The sequence below is a fragment of the Anolis sagrei genome, chromosome 6, assembly GCF_037176765.1.
Source record: "Anolis sagrei isolate rAnoSag1 chromosome 6, rAnoSag1.mat, whole genome shotgun sequence".
NCBI classification, from domain to species: Eukaryota; Metazoa; Chordata; class Lepidosauria; order Squamata; family Dactyloidae; genus Anolis; species Anolis sagrei.
This window is the reverse complement of record NC_090026.1, coordinates 117,537,972-117,559,920: the sequence shown is the minus strand read 5'-3', so window position 1 is coordinate 117,559,920 and position 21,949 is coordinate 117,537,972. Positions and strand designations below refer to the sequence as shown.

Here is a 21,949-nt window from a genome sequence, read left to right as displayed (position 1 = left end):
GAGAGATCAAGAGTTACCGCCTCTGTATGAAGGAAAAAGGGTGCCCCTTGAAGACGTGAAGATATGCCGGCAACACAATTGAAGATGTCTATGGACAACAGGCTCCTCGGCATGTAAAAATGGAACAAGAGCTCCTCCTCATGGCTGGAGCTGAGCATCGCCTCCAGACACTGGAGATGGAAAAAGGGGAAGGCCTTTGCCTTTGTCTATGTGTTAAAAGCATTGAATGTTTGCTTCATGTGTGTTTTATAATCCGCTCTGAGTCCCTCTGGGAAGATAAATCAGAATATAAATTATTATTATTATTATTATTATTATTATTATTGAGCTTTCTTGGAAGGAGGGGGTTTCACTTAGCCATCCTCTGAGGCTGAGAGAATGTGATTTGCTGATAGTCACCCTGTGGGTTTCCATGGCCAAGTGGGAATTCAAGCCTTTAGTAGCCAAACATTGAAATCACTCCACTCTTGATACAACACAGCTTCTGACAATGTCAATATTGTTTGGTAAAGTTGAAGGCAGTAGTGAAAGGAGATGAATGGATTAGAGGTGAATAGAATCAATCAAGGAAGCCCTGAGTTTGCAAGACTGGAACTGTGCGGTTAACAATAGGGTGTGTTAGAGGTCTCTCCTTTCCTACAGTCATCTTAAGTTGAAACCGATTTGATGCCAATCCTTATAAATCCCAAGAAACAGCAGTTGAAAAAAACAGCATGATAATGTGATTTTAACTTTTCAGTTTCCTTGAAAGTGAATTGTCTTTTTTCCCCTGTGTGTTTTTCTTCCAACTAAGAGGTGTTTTAGAAAAAGAATATCAACATACACTTCTCTGGCATAAATGGGAAAATGCCTAATTCAATTTACAGCCTTTATTAAAGGTCAAAATAGAATACGGGATTCAAAACCCCATTCATCGTTTTCTTTCCCCATTTACAGAAGATATAAATATAACTTTTCATGGCTTCTTCCCAATTTTTCTTGAAGACAGTGGAATCAGAATACAAATTGCTATTAAATGTTCAACAAAGCCAGAAAGTTCCACTATAAAAAACCCCATTTTCCCTTCTAGGATAAAGCACAGCACAAAATATTGAGCAGACACTTTTGTATGAGACTCAAAACCTTTGCAGAATATTAAACACTAAGAATGCGGTGGAGTGTTGCAATCAACAAGAAGGTGGCATTAACAGAGGCATTAGTCACCTGCCTGGCACACAGAAGGATGCCATTTTTGGAGTGATACGAAGGAGTTTTCATTTCTTTTTCTGATATAGAGTTTCTTCCATTTACAAATCCATATAATACAGAAGATGAAAGGGCAACGAATACAGTGGGACCTCGGTATCCACTGGGGTTTGGTTCCAGGACCCGTCATGTTTACCAAAATCTGTGGATGCTCAAGTTCCATTGTGTACAATAGTGTTGCAAAAGCATCTCTATTTTCATTTATCCTTTTCAAATAAAAGCAAAATAAAACCAAAACAACCAGGGCCAACAGCTGTTTGAGATGCTAATTCTACATTAAAACAGAAAGAGTTGGAAGAGTGTGGAAGGAAATCCTGAATCAAAAGAACGAGCTATGTGTAGAAGCTCCACAGGCAGGAAGCAGTTGAAGAAAATGACTTGTGACAGTATAACAAGGGTTCGTCTGGCTGAAGCACACAAGTGGCCAATTTAGTTAAACAGAACTGCAGCAATCGTTCATCATATTGTCAATAAAGGTTGAGTATCCCTTACTCAAAACTCTTGGGACCAAAAGTGTTTTGCATTCTTCCCCCCCCCCCCCCCCGCACACACAGAGAGATTATGTACATGTATTTGCATATATGTACATAATGAAATATCCTGGGATCCAAGTTTAAACATGAAATTCGTTTATGCTTCCTATATACCTCATACAAATAGACTGAGTATAATTTTATACAGTATTTTAAAAATATTTGTGCACAAAACAAAGATTGTATTCCCTAGTTTGTAAACATGTGTGTATATCTCTCTGATTCCACCCCCCGATCAAAAGAAAGCATATTGAGAAACTCATATTAGAAGCCTGCATGGAATGGATTTAAGTCAAAGCCTGGCTTGAAATCACCATTTAAAACAAGTTGGATTGGAAATGTCTCTTATGCAGCAAGCCATGAAATTTTGTTAACTCTTCAGTGGTATCCTATGACTTTATAACTGTTTTGGACTATCTTAAGAATGGAAGCACCTAGTTACAAATCATTAACTGTTATTAGGCTTGTGCATTTGGGGTAAACTTTAACCCGTTTCATGTCCCAGCTTTAGGTGGGGGCGCCAATCCATTTCTGGGCACCTCCCGAAATTAGGAGGGCAGAAATCTGTTTTCACTCTGGGGTGCCAAAAAATCTGTTTTCTATTGGCCCATTATGGGAGGGAGGCTTTCCAGGTTCCTCTTCCTGTCATTGTAGGCATTTAAACTGTTTTACTCTAGAGGAGAAACACTCAGCTGCAGGCAGGCTCACACTTTAAAGAGGCTTCTTACCTGTTTCTACTCTAGAGGAGAGGCTCTCGGCTGCAGGCAGGCATGCATGCTGGGCCTGCACGCCACACACGCAGTCTCTCTTTCCAAGGAAAGGTGGCAAGTTCTGACTTCCTTACGCTAGAGGAGGTGCTCAGATGAAGGCAGGCAAACACGCAAGACCTGCACGTCACACGTGCTCACAAAAGTAGAGGGGGAGCCGGTGATTGCTTTCGGGTCGAGCAGGTTTTTGTGCCTGGGGCCCCCTTCCTGTTTACATGCTCCCAAAGGTGTCAGAGATGCCGGAGGTGCTGCAAATACTGAAGGGAACGGGATCCGTGCACAACCCTAACTGTTATTATTTCAGATTTTTGCAGTATAACTTGGTACACAGGTATGTTTTATATCACAGTCTAGCAGATTTTTCCCAAAAACACATAGCTAAAACATTTTTTACCCCCAAGGAACAAGAAAACAAAAACTTTCCTTTTGCTCAACTACTGCTATTAGCATGATTACTACTTCTTGGGTGGGCATTAAAAAAAGAAACTACTTACGGTACTTGTTAGAAGTAACTTTCTAAGCTTGGTTTCCATAAAACAAAGGGATGTAATGGATCCAAGCATGCAGCCATGTGCCAATGAAACTATATATCTCAGAATAACCACAACATTGAAAAGGAATAAAATCCAGCAATGGGTGCTGAGTGGAGTGTTCATGCTTAACCTATTCTCTTAAGAGTACAATGCAATCTCAAGCCTAATAAATTTATCAAACAGTAAAGTGGAAGAGACTGGGATAATATAATCTCTCCTAGCAGTTTGCTATCATGGGAAGGGCAGAGACTCCATTGGCAAATTTCATGCAGAAGATCTTCCCTCCCATTCAATAAACAAATCAATAAATAAGACCAGACAGCAGATGGTTGGAAAGACCCCTGTCCAAGTCTTTAGGGAATCACTACTAGTCAAAACAGACTATACTGGGAATAATCTGAACTGGTAGTTCTGCTGTCTACTGGTCTGCCTACACTGCAACATGAGTTAGATTCCCTTCTCCTTGCAAATAATGCTCTCAAGCATCTTGTTAAGACAGATAGAAAATCTAGCTAATTCCATGGAATCACATGGCTAGGATGTCCCTCAGAAAATATCATGTCTGCGGACACTTAAAACAGGAATGGCCACATGTGGGTCTTGTAGGGCATGCTTTCTTTCTTTTACTAGTTCACTAATCCAAGCTAGAAATAAAATATTGACTAAAACTCAGAAAAGATATTTTCTCCAAAATCTGCAAATTTCACACTTTTTAAACAACAGCATGCTGGCTATGGGTATTCTGGGAGTTCTAGATGTAGAAATTTGTCAACAATAATTAAATTATGCTCCTTTCATGAATAAATTTACTTGCAGTTTCAACAAAAGTATTTATTCCCTTTTTTGCTTTTGCAACGTAGTTTAGGAAACTCAGGAACCTTTTCCAGATCTATGACAAATCATCCACAAGTCTAACAATGGAACCGAATCTTTTCTCTTCCCACCTCTACTTTAGTAAAACATTTGCACAGTTGCTCAGATGGAACCTGTTTCTTTTCTAGCTTGTTTTGTTTTGCTTCTGGGTACTTTTCCTATTTTACAAATACCCAAAGCAGCTTACAAAAATAATGTGATATTAAAGGGCTGGAAGGTTCAGCCGCTGGGGAAGAAGATCAAGCAGCCTAAGCTTATCCATTTGTGTTCAGGTTAGGTCACCCGAGAGAAAAGGAGCCAAGGCCAAGAAAAACCAATAAGCGGACAAAACTAACTGATTTTTCAAAAAGATAAGGCGGATTCACAGCACCGCAATGACCATTAAGAGTCCAGGATCTTCCTCAACATACAATTAGAAAATTCAATATCTTCTTGTTGTGTGCCTTCAAGACATTGCTTTGTTCCTTCATTATACCAGACAACGAAAAACATTTCCCAATAGCAATTGTAAGAAACATTTCTTTAGATCCCTCATCTGATTCTGGCTTGTACATGGCAGAGAATGCAAGCAATGTATCAAGACTATAATGCCTCCATCCCAGAAGCAGCTGGTAGTTCATGCCAATGGGGCAAAGAATGCGCTACGGGTCTTGTTCTAAGCATTTAAAGAGCTATCCAGGGTGCTGAACCTATTTTAAAGCACATGTTCCACAACTCAGATAGTTCCCGTAAAATCTGGATTAAACCCAGAGCAGAATTGTTGTCTCACTGACAAGGAAATGATCAGTCACCTTTCTTCCACCCTCCCCCCTTTCCCAAAACTACTTCTTGGACTAGAGCTATTTTCCAATTTCCAAATGCTTGGACATCCTACAAATCTAATTCCAAAACCTATTGGCTTATCATTCCGCTACTAAAACAGAAAGGCTGATATTTTAGAGGATCAAATATATACCTTGGGAGATGAGGCTCATTGAATGATTCGGTGAAACATGCAATGGAGTGTAGTGATTGTCAAGGCTGGGATTTCATGGGTGGCTTTTTGAAACACAGTCTCTTTATTATAATGGCCTTCCTTCCAAGAAAGGATTAATCCACCCCATAGATTCATTAAAATACATCAATATATAAAATATACATATATACAGGGATATGTTGTGCTCACCAAAACGAAAGTAAAAGAGAGGCCGGTTTGCCGCTGTGCTGTGCGGTGCTGAGCGCTCTCTAGCTGCTGCTTCCCGGATGTCACAGACCCCAATGTTGCTAGTGCGGAGCGTCCTCCTCGCGGCCCCTTCACTGTGCTGCAGTCTACACCGTACCGCGGCAGCTCCATTCGCCGCTGTAACAAGTTGAAAAAAACTAATTAAATCAGGTTTAGTTTTTTTACATTTGTTACAGCAACGGATGGAGCTTCCGCTCCCATGCAGTGAAGTGTGTGCCCACGCAAGCCCATGCGTGGGCACACACATCATGTACACATACAGGCGTGCGCATACATGCACACATACGCACACACATATATAAACACTACAGTACAGAGCCACAGAATCAATTTCCCACTCTGCCAACATTGGTGTTTGTAATGTCAGCAAAGCAGCAGCAAGAGGATTGGATGCTGGGACAGTGGGGAACTGCCTTGTGGTTTACTGTCAGTCTGGTGGGCACCTTTCCACAAAAGCTAAAGACACTGTAACTAAAACTGTAACATGTGGAATGCCTCCATTCTCTTTGAAAAGTTTTGGGAAATGCCATTCAATTGCAAGATCAGTCACCAATCTAGATCCAAGCTTGTTTTCCCCAACGGATTGCCGTATAGGGCCAAAAGGTTAAAGGTACTCAGAACCATTCTGCAGTTCAACTTGCACTTGAAAACTTTTTTTTTCTTTTCCACATTCTGTATGACTTAAGGGTAGAATTGGTTCCACTATATGAAAACACCAATTTTGTTTGGAAATGACCAAAGACACATATATAGAAACATAACAGTACCACAAATACATAAAAGATCTGCCAGTCTTAAGAAGAAGCAGAAATCTGTTCATTTTGGGACAATAAATTAACAACTTGTAATGGGGTAGACTAGTTATTGGACTAGATTTCTTGTTCTTGGACTAGATTTGTACACAGTAAATTTTGCCTCATTTGACAATAATGTACACAAGATGTGTCAATAAAGGCATATTTCAGTATTTTTTAAAATCTGCTTTTATTTTATAAAGGGTAAGAATCTAACTGTTACAATTCTACAAATTTGTGCTGGAAAGTATATTGTCAGTGTCACAGTAAAAGCAGGTTTTGCAGGGTTTCTCAGTGGTTCCCAATCTTTAGGCCTCCAGGTGTTTTGGACTTCAATTCCCAGAAATCTCAGCCAACTTACCAGCTGTTAGGAACTGTGGGAGCTGAAGTCCAAAACACCTGGAGGCCCAAAGGTTGGCAACCATTGGTAGAGGAAGGGCCTTGTTACCGTGTAACACACTGGTTCCCAACCTGTGGGTTCCCCAGATGTCTTGGTCTTCAACTCCCAGAAATCCCAACAGCTGGTAAACTGGCTGGGATTTCTGGGAGTTGTAGGCCAAAACTCCTGGGAATCCCCAGGTTGAGAACCACTGCTGTAACACTTCTTTGTACTACAACTCCCAGAATGCTCATATTAGCATGCCCAGTAGGAGCTATAGTCCAATACAGCAGACTTTAAAAACTCTTTCAAACTTGGGTTCAGTTATCACTATGTAAAACAAACACAAGTTTGACCTTATTTCTATTACTCTTTAAATACTTGAGTTTGAATTTATTACCTGGGATCTGGGAGTCTTTGCACAAAGTCAGTATCATGTCTGAATCTGAGATTATGCAATCATAGAATATTAGACATGGAAAAGATCAAAAGGGCCATTTAATTTAAGCCTGTCAGTGCAGGAATCCCAAGTTAAAGCATCCTGAAGAGGTGGACATCTACAAAAGTATCTTGCACTAGAGAGCCATCTATTCCACTGTTGAAAGGTTCTCATCATCAGGAAGCTGAAATCTCCTTCTTGTGTTCTAACATGAATCAATTGTTTTGGGCTTTAACTTCAGTAGTAGCAGACGATAAGCTTGCTCCTTCTTCCACATAATGGCTCTTTTAACTATTTAAAGATGATACCACCTCACCTTTCAGTCTTTTCTAGGCTCCCCAGTTCCTTCAATCATTTCTCACAGATTTCATTTCTAGACCCTTTACCCTATTGGTTGTCTTCCTATGGATACATTCAAGCTTGTCAATTTCAGTTTTTAGTTCTGTGCCCAACCATGATTTATTACACCAAAGAAATCAGGATTCATAACCCAACAACAAGCCCTGACTTATAATTGGCTTCTCATAACATCTTGTTTAAGCATAGAAAATCAAAACCCCAAGCTCTGATAACATGAAATCCAAAATTCACAAGTAGCAATGCCTTTATGGGCCAACTCCAGAGAAGAAAAACTTTTGCAGCTTCACAGGCTTCTTGTGGATTTGGTATTTTGTTGTATTGTGCACAATGACATAAATATATTTTTCCCTCAGATATCATGTTAAGCCAGTGGTTGCCAACCTGTGGGTCCCTGGGTGTTTTGGCCTACAGCTCCCAGAAATCCCAGCCAGTTTACCAGCTGTTAGGATTTCTGGGAGCTGAAGGCCAAAACACCTGGGGACCCACAGGCAGACAACCACTGTGCTGAGCTATCCATGTTTTGGGGTTGTTTTTTGTGATTTGCATGAGTGGGAGAAAACAAAGCATGAAGCTTGTGTAATTTGGACCATGCACTAGTGCATAATGTGCTTACATTATAATTTAATAAAGTAGTATTCCTAGATTAAAGTAGGACTTGAATGCAACCCACTCTCCCATCATACCGTTTAAGATATTGACTATCAAGCTAGTGCAGAGAAGTAGACCAGTGCCAATACTGCACTCTGCCCCTAATATTTTATATGTAGGTCCATCTCAATTAAAATTCCATCTAAGTTGAGCCATTATCACAAATATTTTGCAGAAAAGACAAGTCAGCCTGGTAAGCTGTAGGTAAGCAAGAAGATCTGAAAGCATTCAAGAAGAAAAAGAATGTCAAGCTCCTTAAGTCACAAGGTCTGAGTTCTGGGTAGCCTGTAGTCATGTCAGCTCTTTTCCATTTGCTGCATATAATTTCGTTTAAATACTATTCTTGTTGTCTCACTTCAAAGGAGTTTCTCCAATGCCTGCAGTTTGGTAACATTGGAAAGTGCATAATAGTCTTTCATAGTTTGACACTTTGCAGACATAACTGAAGACTACTTTCTTCACACCCATCCAGCATACATATTGGTCACCATAAATGTGGATAGTATGAGTTATAGCTAAATACATCTGAAGAAAATGAGGCTGGAAAGGATTGGCCTATGGACAAGCCAGTCTTAGCAGATCAAAAATGTTTTGTCGTAATGGACTAATGTTGGGTATTCTGCTATTTCTTTTAATGCAAATCTAGATGTGGTGGATTCTTAAATACAATTCTGTTGTTATTTACTAACCCTAGACATCTCCAAGCAAGCAATTCACTTGTAGGTGGGAATAAGGATTAGAATTCTTTTGGTTGGTTTTAAATGTTGAAGTTTGCTAATGTTATCATCTCTTCTTTTTATTTTGAATGCTACATACCTATCTTTAATAGTTTCACCTCTTTAAATCTGACCAAGTTAACCTCCCCTCCAAACTAATCCAGTCCCAGTTCCCATGCCATTGGCAAGGATTGGCACTAGAGGGTGTAGAGGTGGGTAGACTTTTATACAAGACATACATCCGTACACCAGAAAAACAAAAACAAACCGCATATAGGGAGATAAATTTACATACATTGCACAATAGTGACAGGTTGCTTTGTGCTCCAGATTATTCCCCCTCCCCAAAAAACACATTAATATTCTGGTCTAATGATCAATACACATGACAGCTCTATGCATTCCTTGAAGATCTCTACATACCTGGAGGTTGTGGCAAGTAGGCCCCAATTAATTTTGATCTCTTCTTTTCATAGCCCTTCTGTGTGATGTCACCTGCCAAGGAAAGCAAAGGAAAATCAATAAAAGCTTGAATGAAGACACCATCCGGCTGTTCAAGTTGAAGCAGCATATGCTTTGCCACTGCGGGACTGTCTGTTTGTCTTGACGACTGTAATGAATGGACAATTGAAAGTACATTACATTCACTCTGCCTACAAAATTTAATTTACGCTGCAGCCATTTTTGGCAGCTAAACACTCAGCACAGTTTTATACCGGCTGTATGGAAAGTCCAAGAATTAGAAAGGATTGCATTGTCGTTTGGATATTCTGCTACACAAAAACAGCATCAGCTTTCATTAAGTTAATCAACAGTGGATTATATAGCATGCTTGGTCCACTAATGGCTGGCAAAAGACATTACCAATTAGCATTTTCTCCACTATTAATGGGATTCTTTGATCAAGCATGAAGGGTGTACAAAAGATTTGGAACTGTTGGTTCACTATTTAAATAACAATATAAACATTTGGCTAAGCATTTAAGTCCTACTTCAAGACTCCAAAGCATTAAATGCATTACACAAAATCATCAAATGCATTGTACTTCCCATGGTCAAACTGTAAAAAGAAACTATTTCCATCTCTTCAGAAGAGCAGTTGGAAGACATTTTCTAACAGGCAAAATGAACCTCACAACAACTAAAAACCAAGTTGAACAGCTACAGAGTTGGGACACTGATTTATTGCTCTTCTTAACAGACCACAAAGTTTAAGCATGAGTCACAAACATAGGTTTATATTAGCTATAAAAACTAAAGGTCCTTTCTGTTCAGCTTTATATAATAGAAGGAGGAGATGTTTGGTTGCTGCTATGGGTAGCAGCTCCATATATATACTTCTAATATATGCGTCCTCCAAAGTGCACATTGCCTGCAGCTCTGTGCTTGTATCCCTACCACACCTGAAGAGGTATATGACATTCAAAATTCAATTCATTAAGAAATCTTGTCTCTGCAGGAGCTCTGTCTCCAATGGATACACACCTCATATGCAAGTAGACCATTCAATAAGAAACTGAATCTACTTTAGCCTCAACAATAACCAAATGCAACTGAATCTTTTAACCTGAACTGTTATGCAAAATTACTTCTAAAACTTCCATATTGCTTTTCTGCCTAGCAGCATTCTCAAAATGATATACAATTCGCCCTCCACATTTGTTGGAGTTATGTGCACAGCATCCCTGTGAAAATAGAAAAACTATGAACAAAGAAAACGCTTTTTTAAAATCTGAAAACACCTCCAGGAATTTCTATGTCCTCCAGCACAACTCTATGGCTAGCTTACACTTGAAGTTGACCACTGCAGGAGATTCTCTCTAGGGATCTCTAAGTTCTCCAGCATAACTTCAGGTGGAAATTGTTCTGGAGGACCTCAAAAATCCACAAATGTGGAGGGGCCAACTGTACAACAAATTCTCCAACACTTCACAAGCAACATCAGAATGCAGTCAAGAGGGCAAAAGTTATCAGTGAGGAACAACGAAAAAGATAGAAGAGGCTACAGTAGTTTGCTTTTGCTTAAGTCTATAAAGAAGGGCAAGCTTTTACTCCCTCTGTCCTCTCCGCTGAATTAACTGGGCCAAGCTACTTTTGCACTGTATTGTCGAAGGCTTTCATGGCCGGAATCACTGGATTGTTGTAGGTCTGACTGACTACCTCACTACTTCTGAGGATACTTGCCATAGATGCAGGCGAAACGTCAGGAGAGAATGCCTCTAGAACATGGCCATATAGTCTGAAAGAACCTACAACAACCCTACTTTTGCACTGTTTGCACTCATTTTGCAGCAATGAGATAAAACAAGGATGAATAAGAAAGTGATAGGAGGAGAGGATCTGGGACATTTTAAAAGCAGTTGAAAAAGTGGGGTGATAGAGGATTAATAGGGACTGTCTTGTGAAATCAGGCCAATTGGAAGATATGTCATTTGGTTCAACATTACTTACTTTGGAGTAAATCTAGCCAGGTTTATGCTGAAGTCCACAAAAATGATATTTGGTAGCCCAAGAATCAATAATTTAATAAACAAAATAGTGGAGAACTTTGCAGGGGAGGTGGGAGAGTAAGTTATTTTACAGCTCAAATAAGAGGTAGTATTGCCTGAATATTGTTTCAGTCTGATGTAAGCCCACAGTGTATGTCTTTTGCTTTGTTTTGTTTTTAATGTGAACTTAAGGATTGGGTAGTATAGACTCTGAAGGAGTAAGTAAACTTTAGAATGAATCATACAGAGCTTGAATTGAGAAATCAGTTCAAAAGGCCAACCAACGTTGCTACACCAGATGTTTCTGACATATACATGATTAAGAATTAGAACTAACACCTTCTAGAAAAATGAGAAAGAAATCTTGTTTTCCTTTCTAGTTCAGATACTACCTACAGTGATGGATATAAACTAAAGAGTTATTGATTTATCTATATAAATAAAAATGTAATGTTCGTTTGTGGGATTAACAGAATTCAAAAACCAGTGGGCAAATTGACACCAAATTTGGACAGCATACACCCAACAACCCAATATATCTCCTTCACTGAAAACAATCTTGATTTTGTCATTTGGGAGTTGTAGTTGCTGGGATTTATAGTTCCCCTACAATCAAAGACCATTCTGAACTCCACCAATTATGGAATTTAACCAAATATGGCACACAGGACTCCCATGACCAACAGAAAACGCTAGAAGGGTTTGGTGGGCATTGACCTTGAGTATGGGAGTTGTAGTTCACCTACATCTCGAGAGCACTGTGGACTCAAACAATGATGGATCTGGACCAAACTTGGCACAAATATTCCATATACCCAAATATGAACACAGATGGAGTTTGGGGGAAATAGACCTTGACATTTGGGAGTTGTAGTTGCTGGGATTTATAGTTCACCTACAAACAAAGAGCATTTGAACCCCACCAACGATAGAATTGGGCCAAACCTCCCACACAGAACCCCCATGTGAGCCACAGCAACACGTGGCAGGGGACGGCTAGTATGTTAATAAGAATAGATATGCTGTCCTGATGTATAAAACACAGCACCTGAAATGGTATGACAACACAGATGCCCAGCTTTTCTCCCTCCCCATCGACCTCAATGACAAAATTTCCGCTGTGCAGATAACTCGATAGCAAGTGCCTTTCTGAGATATGTGTTTATTAAAACATACAAGAAATTCTGATTTGAATTCATTTGATATACTCATTTTAAAAATATCAACGGATCAAAACATTATGTTCTATCTTGCTTTTGTTTTATTTTTTAGAACTGGTCTTCAGAAATATAATTTGAAGAATGGACGACATGGAAAGAAAACTCATCAATGGTGACATGATCGCACACTCCAGCTTATTGCTAACTGTAGAAGAAACAGGAGGAAATATTCTCTGTTTCCTGGCAACCATGTTAGAGGAAGCAATAACAAATTAACAGTATATTCCCATGGATAGTCAGAGCTGTTTGCGTTTAAGAAAATGAACTGCAGGTTTTAGCTTCTCTTATCCAGAATTCTGAAACCTCCAATACGCCAAAATCTGAAATTGTCCACTTGAGTGGCTGAGATAGAGATTTCTGCTTCCTGATTGTTCTATGTACTCAACCTTTGTTTCATGCACAAAATAATTAACATATTGTATTAAAATTACTTTCAGCTGTATATGAAACATAAACAATTTTGTGTTCAGACTTGGGGCCCTTCTCCAAGGCATCTCATGACAATATGCAAAATCGGGAAGGGGGGGAATTGAACGTAGTTCTCCTAGTTTCCAGGTTCTGGGTTTTTATACCCACTCTTGATTTACCCTTTTTAAATTGAAAATTCTAATGCCAGGGTGAGAATCTTGAGGCCAACCAATTTAGATTTAAGCCAAACAATTCAAGGGAATAGTCAGACATAAAGAATTAGACTGAAGCCAGATTTTTCCATCAGCTTTGAGCACCAACACAACATTCTAATGCAAACTGTTCCAGAGAAGATCTGTGTACTTGTACAATAATGTCACCAAAATCTCTCAGATCGCTCTCAAAAATCATATACTAATTTGTGGACATTATAAATTAATGCCTGTCCTCTCCCCTCCTCAAATCCATTCTGTCCTCCCAACATTTGTGTTTCTTTACAGCTCGTTCAGGGCTGATGACTCAAATTCACTGTCAGCCTCTTGGCAAGAAAGATTCGAATGAAACAAAGCTCCTCATAAAGAAGTGTTATGACTCACTGATTTCTCCCACTGATGATGCAGTCTCTCTGTCTGCCCTTCCAAAAATATACAAGGAGGCAAGGAATTGCAGGTTTGTAGAGGAAGACAGTTGTAGAAGTGAAAGGGGAGGAAAGGCACGGAGAAAAGATATTTTGCAACCTAGTGCATGGCTTCTGCCAAGAGCCAAACATTCAAGCAACTCAGACCTAAAGAGGCACTGGATTAGCAGAGCAGATCCTTTCCAAACCACTTGGCAAAACTCTGTTAATGGTAGGTGGATTTTAAAAGCTATTTTAGATGGGTGGGGGAGAATTTCTGTAATTCAAATCCAAGAAACCCAGAAAATTCACACCAAACACATATAAAACCATGGGTGTGCCTAAACTGGCTCCATAAATCCCAGCTTTAGGATTCAAAATGTGTAATCAAGCACCATAGCTCTCTTTTCCAATGTTATCTAATAGTATTTCAGTGTATCAAAGTTAATCCTATCTGTATTTACAAGAAAAATATTCGAATTGAACTCTTCATAGGAATTAATAAGATTTCTGCAATACCACTGCAGACAAATAGCATAGATTACAACTTCTCTCAACCTCTCTGAAGTAGAATTACTGTAGGGCTGTTTTTTTTCCTAATCTTATTTAACTGGAGTGAGGTTTTCCCCAGACATAGAAGTTTCCTCTTCACTCTACTTTTTCTTAGACAGACAATGGGAAGGAACACAAGGATTGCATTCCAAGACCATAAAAAGGGGAGGCTGCATTTTGCAACTATGAAATACATGAGCAACTTAAAATTCTTCCTAAACTTTACTGTGATTTTTATTGCATTATGAAAACAAACAAAACACTCAGCAAATTTCCACTGTCCTTCAGTCACATTCCTTGCATTATGGAAACAAAATAGCATTCCAACATGTATTAAAACACCTTCAAATGTTAACCTTGACAAATATATTCTCAGTAATACATATCCCATTTGTTGGCACATATTAACTTTACACTGCATAATGTAATAAACAACTATATATTTCATTACAATGGAGAAAACCAAAAATACAGATAGAAGTGTATTAGTTGGGTTGGTTTATAAATATTTTTCCATTTCCCATACCCTAATCCCAACCTCAACATACAAAAGTACTCATTTTTCTACTTACCCTAAGGACTCCATCACTTCAGGATATATTGCATACCCAGAACATGATCACTGTTTAGAAACTTTGTTGAATTGAGGCTAAACATTATAAAACAAAAGCTGGAGAAGGCAAGAGCCAGCCAACAGTTGTTGGGTCAAATTTTCTAATATTTTGTTAACCAGATGGCAAGAATAACTTGCCACAGTCCTGGCTAAAAGCCAGGACTATAGAGCCATTGCACAGAATGTAAATATTCCATACAGGCAACACTGTGTGGTCCCCGTCGGTCTTTTGAGAGTTTCCCTAAGAAAGGAGCATTTATACTACACGGCTTTTATGGCGTGGATTACTGTAATGTAAACAGAAACTAGTTTAACAGGGAAGCTTTCCATTCCCAACGTTCATTCCGTTATTTGAAGCTTTAACGGACACTTTATGTAATGAAAGCAAATCACTTCCATTTTTGGAATTTTATGGCTATTAGGATCACTGTAATGTTTTTTGTTTTTTTTACTTTATTGCTTTATAAGGCTGGTGGGTTATCTTTGAAGTATAGATTCTTTTCTTTCTTTTGTGTTTTTTGCAGCTGCTTGAGAAATCATCTTTCATCTCTCCTCTTGCTATTAAAAGGTCTAAATCAGCACTGACTGTCAGCATCAGCAATAGCAGTTGAATGCAGATTTTAAAAAAAACACGGAGCGAAGAACATGCCTACGAAAGTGGCAGGTATAACTTTCTCCAAATGTGCTGATTATGACAAAATGCCATTGAGAAAGCAGTTTATGACATCTTGTAAACATTGCTGGCTCATCAAAAACCCAGAGCCACCATGGTGTAGCAGTTTGAAAGTTGGAATAGAACTTTGAGAATATATGGGTTCAAATCCCCACTTGACCATGGAAACCCATTGGGTAACTTTGGGCAAGAAACACTCCTTCACCCTTAGAGGAAGGCAAAAGTAAACACCTTCTGAACAATTCTTGACAAGAACTCTCTACCAAGGGGTTGCTTAGGGTCACACCATAAGTCAACAAGGACTTGAAGGCACACAACAACAAACTGCTCACACCATTTTGAGGTGATCTGTCATCTTTGTCATCCCCCCATACTCAGTCAATTTCTTATATCACCACAAAATTGGTTTGGACTAGAGTTGTCAGAATCTTTCAGTCAGCATGGTTAACATAGAAGCCAGCTGGAAGGCCCTGTGAGCTATATGCCAAGAAAGAACTTTTCAAAGCATTACTTCTTTCACAGACTCACAAATCTCTGTTTTTGGCAAGGTGTGAAACCGGAAGCAGGATAATTACTAAGCCTCTGGTGGAACAAAACAAAAATATAGCAGGTTGTCTTGTGTCAAACTATGGTGATGCTAAGGCTGTCTATCCAGAGTGCTTTGAATGTGTGTTTCTCAATAGCAGGGGGTTGGACTGGATGGCCCTTGTGGTGTCCTCCAACTCTCAGATTCTATTATTCTTGATACTGATACTCAGATTGATAGTGATTCTTCTTAGGCAGAGATCTTTCAGACTATCTACTAACTCATCATTGAAATAAGGAATGAGATCCATATTACTGACTTAAATTTAAAGTCACAACTGATTCAATTAGTATTGCTTAACAGAAGTGTGGAGACCAAAAGTGATAATGAAGAAACAGCAAACAGGGCGATAAACTGTAATATGCTGAAGTGACCTGCAGCATTGATTAGTACAATGAAAAAGCAATTTCCTCTTCAGGAAAAATAAATGGAAATCGAACACAGTCCTTGTAACTAACTGTTTGCAAGCCATTGTCTCGCCACTGCCCTCAAAAATAAAGCTTCCCATCTTCTCTGAACCTTGCTGTAGTTCTAGCCATACCTGCTGATATCTGCATTTATAATTTTCAAAAATGACCAAGTCTAACAATTATTACAACTGACTATCTAGTGGAAATCTTCTACTGTGCCCATGTGATTCAGTTGTCCTCAGTACATCAATTGCAATGCTGCAAGCCTGAATTTATAGCTATATTTTGTTCCATTACCTATTTAGATCTGTTATTTTCTTGTACCCATTCCAAAGACAATTGCTGAAATTCCTGTTTTCAGAATGCTGTCCAGACAATAACAGGAAAAGTCCTGTAACTTGTTATTGATTCCTTCCCTGTACAGTTTCCCAGTAACAGCCACCTTACCTTCACGCCACATTCAATATTAAAGACTTCTTGTGTGGAATATTTTAATAAATTAGCATAGATTAACCACAGTGGCGTGCTGCAAAATAGCATTCTCAACACACTTTACAAACTCTTACTAGATAATTAAAGAACCCAAGAGCAGGCTGCTTTGACATGGAAGACATGTGAAGAAAAGCATGAAGACAATTCACAGATTTCGTCAGCCAGTATTATAAAAGCTGATGGTAAATATTTAACATAAAGAAAGCAAACCAGTAACAGATGCTGCACATAACAATACGACATTTTTATAGATTCACAGAAAAGCAACTGAGATATAGTTTTCAACACATTAAAAGAACATAAACTGTAACAAAACACTGACGTGATTCTTATCATGCACCATATTTCTTATATCATGCATGCTTGCTTTATATAGAAATTGAATCCTGGCGTTATAGGACACTTGTATGAATGCAAAGACTTCAAACAAGCTTTTACTGGTACTCCAAATAATTAGATTTTTTTCTCCTCTAGACACATTGTGTTTCATGTCATCTATTCACTAAATTATTTAGTGAATATTCAAAAGAAAATGTAAGTTTTGCAAATACTAAGTTTCAGATAGCCTGTTTATTGTGTGATCTCTCTCTTTATTTTCTGAAAACAGCATTATCCATATCTTATAAAAATGTTTTAAAGGTGTATATAGTTTGTTTAGTCAGCAAATATGGACTTAGAAGAATAAGACGCATTTCAGATCAAGAAGATTCTTTCTCAAAGCAAAATTTACTAATACAGACTGCAAAGTTTCCCAAGGAGGGAATAAAAATGCATTCATGACACGGTTATGTTCATAAAGCAGAATTTGTTGTGGTTGCCATTGAGTTTAATAGGATAGCTTTGATGTTCAGCACAAAAAAATTGTGATACACAAATACATAGATTCACTGATGTGTTTTCATTCATAAGTAGGACTAAATAAACCAACTACACTGCAATAAACCAACTATATTGCAATATATCATCAATGAAATGAGTTGCCGGAAGGAATTGCACGATTTTCATTAGAAGAGTTCTGGATAACTATCTTGCATGAAAAGATTGGTTATAAATAATATCTGGATAATATCAGGCCAGGCTCGTAGCCAGGATTTTGATCGGGGGGGGGGGGGGGCTGAGTCTGAGTGAAAGAGGGTCTACCCTAGCAAACCTTTTGTATCCTTACCCCAATACCCCCATGCATATGAGATATATTGAGCATGGTGATCAGATCATGATATGAATAAACATAACAGTTTAAATAATGTACCAGTAAGACCTTTTCGCAGACCACCATGAGAATTTTGAGGGGGGGGGGGCTGAAGCCCCCAAAGCCCCCTCCCCCCCCCCCCCAGCTACATGCCTGTATCAGGCCAATTCACAATTTATGAATTAGCCATGCATTACAAAAATGTACAGAGTAAGCAAAAAGTCACCTTCCCTTATGTAGCTACAGTTGTTGGCATTTTTCTTCAGAAATTATCTTGATCATCTCAGCAATGTTATATAACCCTCAACCATGGGTTTCTTTACGTGACCTTCTGACTTTGCTTTCCTGAGTCTGACCTAAAGCCAGAAGTTTCTGGTTTAAACTTTTGTCAAAGGGCATGATGCTGTGTGCAAGTATTATACAAGGCCTGTTGTCTGCTATAATCACAATTAGTCTGATAACAGATTGATCCTATGTTTTTAAGAAATACTTGAGATTTGACTTTCAGGAATACAGTTTAAAAAATCAGAATATTTCCTGAAAGCTAGTCAATGCAGAATTCGGCACTGAGAGGCTGAATTCTGTCTTGGGATATCTCTAAATGGAGCACTCCTCATGTGAATGATTACAAGATATTTTGTCTTTAATAAATTTTCCACAATAAAGAAAAAATGGAAAAAGGTTGGAAAAACAAGTAAGGGTTACAAGTGGAGTATTACAATAATTGCTTGAGTTAGGGCAGTACTTCCCAACCTTTTTTTGACCAGGGACCACTTTGACCAGGGATCACTCTTCAATATTAGTATCAAAAGGGTTATGAATCAGTTTTGGGTCAACTTTAGATTTGGTTTGGTTATTTGGGGTGCTGATTCAGAAAATTGCATTGGATAGAATAGCTCTAGTTTTTGATACAGAACATATGGTATCCAGTAGTTGACATCTGCTCACCCACAGAAAACCATATATAATAAACTTTGGCACTATAAGAGGGCTTTGTAACACCAGTCATTGTCATTGCAATGGTATAGGGATGATGAGGCCGTGGTCCATATTTTAGTTCTTGTGGACCATTTGTGGTCCATGGACCACAGGTTGGGAATGACTGAGTTAAGATGAGGCATAATAATGTCTTGCCTGATATGGAATTATTTAAGAAACATGCTTTATAGTTTTTGAGCTTCAGTTTAGAAGACTTTTGTGAATATTGGATAAGTCATGGTTTTTGCTCAGGTAACACTCAATCATGATTAACACATAGTAATTGTTAAACCATTGTGCTCCATGTTCACTGTTTAATGCTTGAGAACTCATGCATATAATTGTAATACATAACGTAAGAATTCCATACTCTGCTACATGCCAGGACATACGCTTGTGCCAGAAACATGGAACCATTTGTGCACTGTGTTCCTCCGCAATGAAAATCGTTTGAATAAAGCCAACTAAGCTTCATTTCATTCAAAAAGATACCATCTGCAAAGGTCTCCATCCATGAGGGAGACACTGCAAGGATTGGGAGTGAAGCAGACTAAAGAGTCTAACATATGTTAACATTTCCCTTCTGCAAAAGCAAACACCCCCCCCCCTGCAAAAAAAAAACCCCTTAGTATTCTAATCTGGTTCATTCTGAAGACAAATAATCTCAGAATTTCCATTTTTTCCAGAAATGCCTTTGTAATTATGCAACAGACACTGGAATGAAGTAACTGCAAACAACTAGTTACCTGTAATGTGTTTCTTTTGCTTTTATACAGAAGTATAACAACATTAGGGCCAGCATGGTGTAGTGGTTTGAGTGTTAGACAAGGATTCTGGGAGAAGAGGATCTAAATCCCCATTTAGCCATGAAAATTCAGTGGATAAACACAGCCTAGAAGCTGACAAGGGCAAACTTCTGAATAAATCTTGTCAAGAAAACCATGTGAATGAGCCCCATTGGGGTTGCCAAAAGTTAGAAACCACTCAAAGGCACACACCAACAATGAAAGTTAAATTACAGAATTAATCTAATGAGGGTAATATCACCCCTTCTGCAAAGTAACATCATCATCATTATATCTTTATTTATATTCTGTCCCATCTCCCTAGAGAGACTCGGGGTGGCTTACAAAACAGCAATAATGCAGACAGGACAACATAAAATCTAAAAAATACAACACTAACCTAATTGGTATGAAGTATACCAAAAATAAAAGATAAAACATAACAATGCATTTTAACATAAACCACGTCAAATCAAAATAAAATAACAGTAAACATAACAAAGATTAAAAGTATAAAGTCACACCGGTTATTTTTTAGAGTGATGACATATGCTTTAACATATTGATGGAAAAGGAACGCTGCATGTCTCAACAACCTAGACAAGGGGATTGTGTGTTTTGTATATAACACATCTTCTTTTTCCTTTTAACTAGTTACTTAAATCAATTTTCTTCAAGCTGCACTACTTACTTTCAAGAAATAGAAAAATAAATAATTCAATTTACAAATGCACCAATAATAATAAATGACAAACTTTTGGGAAGAGAGCTTGGTATTTTTAACAACTTACTTGTTAAAAGTAATTTTCTAAACCCTAGACTGTAGTTGATCTGCCATACTAAAGGACATAATCCACAACAGCTTTTCCAGACCATACACGTTTGGTTCAGTGCAAGGCTGAAAGTTCACATCAGCAAAGCTTCTCTCCCCTGAAGCGCTCCGACAGAAAGGAAAACAAATTATCTTGCAATAAAATAACATAAAGGGAACATGTGTAAGGTAATTTGTCAACGTCACATATCCTAATCCCAATGGTCTCATTCTCATTATGGTTTCCAGTGCTGGAATTGTGACCTCGACACCCATTATGTGCACTCATCTGCAGTTTAACATGCTTGACTGCCACCTAGGTCAATTATTCAAATGCCAAATCTATCAGAATCCAAATCCCTTGTTCATGTGTTGCTATTATCCATGTCATCTTACAAGCAAATGCTAACTTGATGCTTTTCAGGTAAGTCTGCTATAAAATTGCTACTCTATGTACCTGGGGTTTGATGTAGACAAGATACCTTTGCTCATGCTGAACTTTCTTTACTAGTCCCACTGTGCCAATACATATATTTGCCACATGTCCTGAGGAAGCTACACTGTCAGAAAGATATATAAAATAATGCAGGAAAAGACATTATGGTCTATAGGGGGTTGTCAGACCCTGTTAAAAGAGAGGAGAAAGATCCTACAAACAAGACAAGATCCTACTAGCAGGATTCTGGGCATGCTAAGCAAAGGCAAGTTAGGAACTGAGAACGGCAGACATCATATTCCCTATACATACTTCATAAATATGAGAATAAGGAATCAGCATCCATATGCCTTTGACAGATCATCCAAATGGAGAATTGAACAATTGCTCTGGGGAGTCTCTCTGAATTAACGTAGAAAAAGCTGAAGCTCTGACATCTCAAGTCACACCTCAAAATGGAATCCTTCACAATGTCATTTCATTTAGGGTACTGCTTATATTTTGCTCTTTACATAAAGTATTTGTGTCTTCAAATAAACAATGCCATTCCCAGGCACCTAGCCAGCGATAAGGCAAGTGCTCTATACTTTTTGTGCCAAAATAAACACCCTTTCATCCATGGCTACTCAACATTGTTGCTCTCTCTCTAATGTTTTTCATTGAAATCTATAGCTACTCTAATCTCTGCTCCATATTCTTCCATTAACTTATGATCGATTTTTTTTTAATTTGCTCCTTCAGCCATGAAGGATTTTTCATCAAGTGCACTTGTGGCTCAACAGATGTGATGAAATTCTCTGAAACGTCTAGATGACAAAAGCATTTGAAGCGCTGACAGACACACACACCCTCTGCATTTTCCAGTTCAGCCTTCCCATACCTCCTCAATTCCCTATCTTTCCTAAATCTTTATAATGAACACATGTGAAGTTTGGGTCGGAAACAGACTTCATGAAGCATGTGTGTAATATAGTGAAACCTTCTTATCCATACAGTCAAAATTTAGGGTTCACTCCAACTCATTATTTCAGGTATCCAGAAATGGTCTTGGAATATATCCCATTTTTACCAGGGTTGTATGGGGCTATAAAGTGGAGTTCACGACATGCAAGTATGGAGAAGAGCAAACCACAGATCACGTACTACAACGCTGAGCCCTGTCACATGCACAATGAAGGATCT

At 38.5% G+C, this 21,949-nt stretch overlaps 1 protein-coding gene across 6 annotated transcripts in view; it reads right to left on the bottom strand.

The window, feature by feature from the left end:
• The window catches only part of DIP2C (disco interacting protein 2 homolog C), a 339,072-nt gene that overhangs the window by 134,584 nt on the left and 182,539 nt on the right, over positions 1-21,949 (bottom strand). For 4 of the 6 annotated variants that reach the window (XM_060782554.2, XM_060782555.2, XM_060782556.2 and 1 more), the window contains exons 2-3: positions 8,933-9,004; positions 5,117-5,290 (exon numbers count right to left, since the gene is read on the bottom strand). In XM_060782554.2, coding sequence (XP_060638537.1) covers positions 5,117-5,290; positions 8,933-9,004 — 246 coding nt within the window. The remainder of the gene's footprint in view (positions 1-5,116; positions 5,291-8,932; positions 9,005-21,949) is intronic. The other 2 variants (XM_060782558.2, XM_060782559.2) reach the window with 1 other exon arrangement.